This window comes from Muntiacus reevesi, chromosome X (genome assembly GCF_963930625.1).
Source record: "Muntiacus reevesi chromosome X, mMunRee1.1, whole genome shotgun sequence".
In the NCBI taxonomy this organism is placed as follows: domain Eukaryota; kingdom Metazoa; phylum Chordata; class Mammalia; order Artiodactyla; family Cervidae; genus Muntiacus; species Muntiacus reevesi.
The window spans coordinates 47812357-47817298 of record NC_089271.1 but is presented as its reverse complement, the minus strand read 5'-3'; the positions used below and the strand labels follow the sequence as shown (position 1 = coordinate 47817298).

At 41.7% G+C, this 4942-nt stretch overlaps 1 protein-coding gene across 2 annotated transcripts; it reads right to left on the bottom strand.

Annotated features, from left to right (window-relative positions):
- Positions 1–574: 574 nt before the first annotated feature.
- On the bottom strand, positions 575–1351 carry LOC136153810 (spindlin-3). 2 transcript variants are annotated; one of them, XM_065915918.1, is made up of 2 exons: positions 1127–1351; positions 575–823 (listed from the first exon to the last, which is right to left on the bottom strand). In XM_065915918.1, exons 1-2 carry the CDS (start codon positions 1349–1351, stop codon positions 575–577), a joined length of 474 nt encoding a protein of 157 aa, XP_065771990.1. The 2 variants fall into 2 exon arrangements, with proteins under 2 accessions (XP_065771990.1, XP_065771989.1); XM_065915917.1 differs by having other exon boundaries at positions 575–1351.
- Positions 1352–4942: the final 3591 nt, after the last annotated feature.

The window sequence follows — 4942 nt, the reverse complement described above, 5'->3', positions numbered from 1 at the left end:
ACAAAATAACTGCCCTCTTGATTTTGAACCAAGTTGAACAAGAAGTGCAAGAATAAGACTTTCAGTACAGTTGGAATTTAAAATGCAACTTGGATGGAAGACCAACATGAGCCTCTCACTCCTTTCCCAAATTAGACATTTGAAGTCACCTAAGGGGAGGGTTGAAGTTACCAAGATACTTAGCCAGCCATATTGAATATCTCAAGAAGCTTCACACTTCAGTGAAGATTGTCTAAATGCCCAAAAGAATGAGGCAAAAAGTGTTCAGTTACCTTTAGTCTATTAATACCACCCAAGGTAAAAACATGGGCCAATGAATGTCAGACTTTGCCCTTCTCACTAATTAGATAAGTCAATCATTCTACTGTGGGGAGGAACACATAAAAAGGTTAGAGATAAAGGCAGAAGGATTCTTCAAAACATGTCTGGGAGGGTGGAAGTTTTAATTTTTCACCAGGCAAAAGTGTGAAAAAGAAGAGAAGATGGTTCTTACAAATTGTAAAGCAATCAAGACTTTTTGTGTGTTTAGATTTTACAAGCAGTTTCACATATTTGACAAATTTCAAAATGACCTCTAAGATGTTTTTACCAAATCATAGACATAGATATGGAAATCATCATCAAATTTGATGAAGTACACAGAGGGTTTTGCTTCCACCTGATGAATGACCATGCCAGTTCTCTTGGAGCCATCCTCCTTGGCATATTCCACTTGTTTGCCTACTAGGTTGTCTATGACTTCTCCTGGCTCCCTCTCTGTGAGAGGAGAATCATTGGAATCTGGAAGGATGTGTAGGTCACCATCTTTATAATCATCTAAGAGCTGGTACATATATAATACAGGATCTTTCTCATAGGTAATGTAAAACCACGTATTCATGACAGGTGCCTGAGCCAAGACCATCCCCCTCCATTCATTTTTGGAACCTTCCTCTGTCTCAAAAATATGTTCCACTGCTTTGCCAATCATAATTTCTGTTAAGTATGTATCACTGATTCTAGATGATGCAACTCTATTAGGAAGGACTTTAAGTGATGACACTCTTTCATCTCTGTGAAGTTCCAATCCATAAACACAGTCAAATCCATCATACTTGATAAGATACAGAGAGGGATTTACAGGTACCTGATCCAGAACGGTTCCCTTCCACTCCGTTAGTGGTTCATCTCCGTCTTTCCATCCATGCCGAATTCTGCAGCCCACGATATTCCTTGGAGGCTGGGAGATGGGTCTGCTCCTATGCTTCTTGTATGCAGCTTTTCTCTTCATCATGGTAACAGACACACTGCCATGCCCTGAGCCTGTCCTGGACCGCTGCCCAGAAGCCGTTTTTGCCAGCGGGGTCTTCATGCCTGCGCGGAGCACAGTAACAAAGCGGCCCAATAAAGGAAATCAAGACGAAATAAATTCAATGCATGACACAGTGAACTTTATCTCTTAAAGAGTGCACTCCATACACACACGCCCAGACGCCCGTTTTCCTCTAAAGCTAGGCAGAAAACCTGGAAATCTCCTGCACTCTGCGTGCAAGCAGTAACCTTCCTCCCTAGCTAGTTCCGGCTACGCTAGCGCTATGGAGTTCTGGTTGTGGTCGGAGAAATAGAGGGCACCCCCTTATTCTTCCCGCCCTGCGTCCAACACTGTCCAGGCCAGAGGGCAGAGACTAGACTCCCCCAAGTTGGGGATAGCGGGCCTCGCGTGCCCAAATCCGACACTTCGCTGCTGCCTCCTCCAGGAGACTGTGTCGAAGGAGGAGGACCAGCAAACGACGAGTTAGGTGCTTGCAAGAGCTGGGAGGGAGGATCTTTAGGCAAGGAGCGTGTCAAGTGGCTGCTGGATAGGCGGACAGGATGGCGGCAGTATCTCCGTAACTCTGCTTGGGCGGGGGCGGAGGGCGGGCTCCGCTCCCTCTTGGTGGCAGCGGCGGCCCCTCTGCCACATCGGATTCCCACCAGTCACTGTAGTCGCCAGTCTCCTCCCTCTTTTCCGTAGAGCTCAGCTTCCTGCCAGGACAGAGGCCTCACTTTCCTGTCCAGCACCGCACTTTCCCCTACCCCCAACTCTCCATCCACCACTGCCTTGGGCGTGGGAACAGTTCTTTGGTTCCTTGCCCCGCCCCTTTCCAAAATCTGGACCGGCCTGCCCAACAAATCCCCTCTCCAACCGCCTAGCACCGCTTCTTCAGTTCTGGGCTCCCAGATTCCCAATCCCCACCCGTAACTCCATCTCTGTACTCCTGCCCCATCTGCTTTCCATCCTCCAGGTGTTTGCCCTTTCCTTTCCCCCTGCCATTCCGGAGTTACTCTTTATATAAGGAAATCTGCCTTTCCTGTCATTTAAGGGAGTTTGAGGTTGGAGGAGAGAAATGCACAAGTGCTCAGTCTGCCATCTTGACTCAGTATCTCTGTAATTTTTACTGACTGGTCATTACTGGATTTATTGAGGATGATATTTCTTTCTTTTTCATGGATTACAGAGAAATTGTATGGAAAGCATGGGCATGGTATACAACCTAGCAAATTGACAGGAAGAAAATAATCAACTATAAATCCGCCTCTTATGCACCAGAGCTTATAGCAAAATATTAACACTTTCCATTGTCTTTATCAAATAAACTCTTACAAACCTGGGATACTTTTGCATATGCTTTTTCATGGCGTGTCCTTTTCCATGTAAAATGAGTATTTAATGAGTTTACTAGATATTGTCTGAAATGTTTTGTAGCAGCTTCAATAAAATTAGCATAAGGATATTTTCAGTTTAACCATTCCCTCCTACCTTCAGATGTTTAGTTTTAAAAAGTACTTATAAAATTATACTTGCATGCAAGTGATTATTCTCTTGAACAGAATAATAAAAACACAAACTTACAATCAAAACACTTACTACAATTATAACAAGAAGTTAGTATTTCAACACTTTTACATCTTAAGCCTATGGAGAAAGACGTATTCAAGCAGTGTTCAACCATTTTTTTTTCATTACAGCCATGGTAGTGGGTGTGAAGTAGCATTTCACTGTTTAATTTGCATTTCCCTAAGGACTAATGTTCAAATGACCACACAATTGAACTCATTTCGCATACTAGCAAGGCCATACTCAAAAGCCTCCAAGCTAGGCCTCAACAGTACATGAACCAAGAACTTCCAGATGTACAAGCTGGAATTAGAAAATGCAGATAAACCAGAGGTCAAATTGCCAATATTCATTGCATCATAGAAATAGCAAGAGAATTCCAGAAAATATATCTGCTTCATTGACTATGCTAAAGCCTTTGACTCTGTGGATCACAACAAACTGTGGAAAATTCTTCAAGAGATGAGAATACCAGCCCATCTTAACTGCCTCCTGAGAAACCTGTATACAGGTCAAGAAGCAACAGTTAGAATCAGACATGGAACAACAGACTGGTTCCAAATCATTAAAGGAGTACATCAAGGCTATATATTGTCACCCTGCTTATTTAACTTATATGCAGAGTACATCATGAGAAATGCCAGGCTGGATGAAGCACAAGCTGGAATCAAGATTGCCAGGAGAATTATCCTTCAATTAAAAACTTAAGAATTATTTAGAAAAGCATAATATTCTCTAGGTTCATCCTAGTGGCTGCAAATGGCAGAATTTCATTCTTTTCATGGTTGAGTAATATTCCATTGCACAAATTACAGAAGACCTAAATGGACATTTCTCTAAAGAAGATATACAGATCACAAAGAGGCACATGAAAAGATGCTCAAAATCACTAATTATCAGACAAATGTAAATCAAACTGAAATAATACATCACCTCATGTCAATCAGAAGGGCCATTATGAAAAAGTTTACAAACAATAAATGTTGGAGAGGGTGTGGAGAAAATGGAACCCTCCTGCACTATTAGTGGATTGTAAATTGGTACAGCCATTATGGGGAACAGTATGGAGGTTTCTTAAAAATCTAAAAATGGAACTACTATTCTTGCACAAAACATATTTTCTTGAGTATAATTACATCTATTTTCATCAGAGATATTGCCATGTAATTTTTTTGGTGGTGTCTTTTCCTGGTTATATTATCAAGGGAATACTGGCCCATGGAATGAATTTGGAAGCATTCCTTTCTCTTCAATTTTTAAAAGCATATTAAGAAGGATAAGCATCATTAACAAACTGAAAGATGAAGACCGTATGATCATCTCAATAGATACAGAAAAATTCGACACCCATTTATGATAAAAAAGCCTCCAGAAAATTGGCATAGAAGGAACCTACCTCAACATAATAAAGGTCATATACAACAAACCCACAGAAAACATTCGTAACAGTGAAAAACTGAAAGCATTTCCTCTAAAATCAGGAACAAGACAAGTGTGCCACTCTTGCCACTATTATTCAGCATAGTCATGGAAGTCTTAGCCAAGGTTATCAGAGGAGAAAAAGTAATAAAAGGAATCCATATTGGAAAAGAAGAAGTAAATCTCTCACTCTTTGCAAATTACATGATACTATACATTGTTGTTGGCTATACATTGTTGTTGTTCAGTCGCTCAATCACGTCCAACTCTTTGTGACCACATGGACTGCAACATGACAGATTTCCCTGTCCTTCCTTATCCCCCAGAGACTGCCCAAACTCATGTCCATTGAGTCGATGAAGCCATCCAACCATCTCACCCTCTGTCACTCCCATCTCCTCCTGCCCTCAATCTTTCCCAGCATCCGGGTCTTTTCCGATGAGTTTGCTCTTCACATCAGGTGGCCAAAGTACTGGAGCTTCAGCTTCAGCATCAGTCCTTCCAATGAATATTCATGGTTGACTTCCTTTAGGATTGGCTGGCTTGATCTTCTTGCAGTCAAAGGAACTCTTGAGAGTCTTCTCCAACACCACAGTTCAAAAGCTTCTATTCTTTGGCGCTCAGTGATGTCTCTACTTTTTATTATTTTGTCTAGGTTTGTCATAG

Coding starts and splice junctions, on each gene's coding strand:
- LOC136153810 (XM_065915917.1), bottom strand. CDS start 1,351: ATGAAGACCCCGCTGGCAAAAACGGCTTCTGGGCAGCGGTCCAGGACA.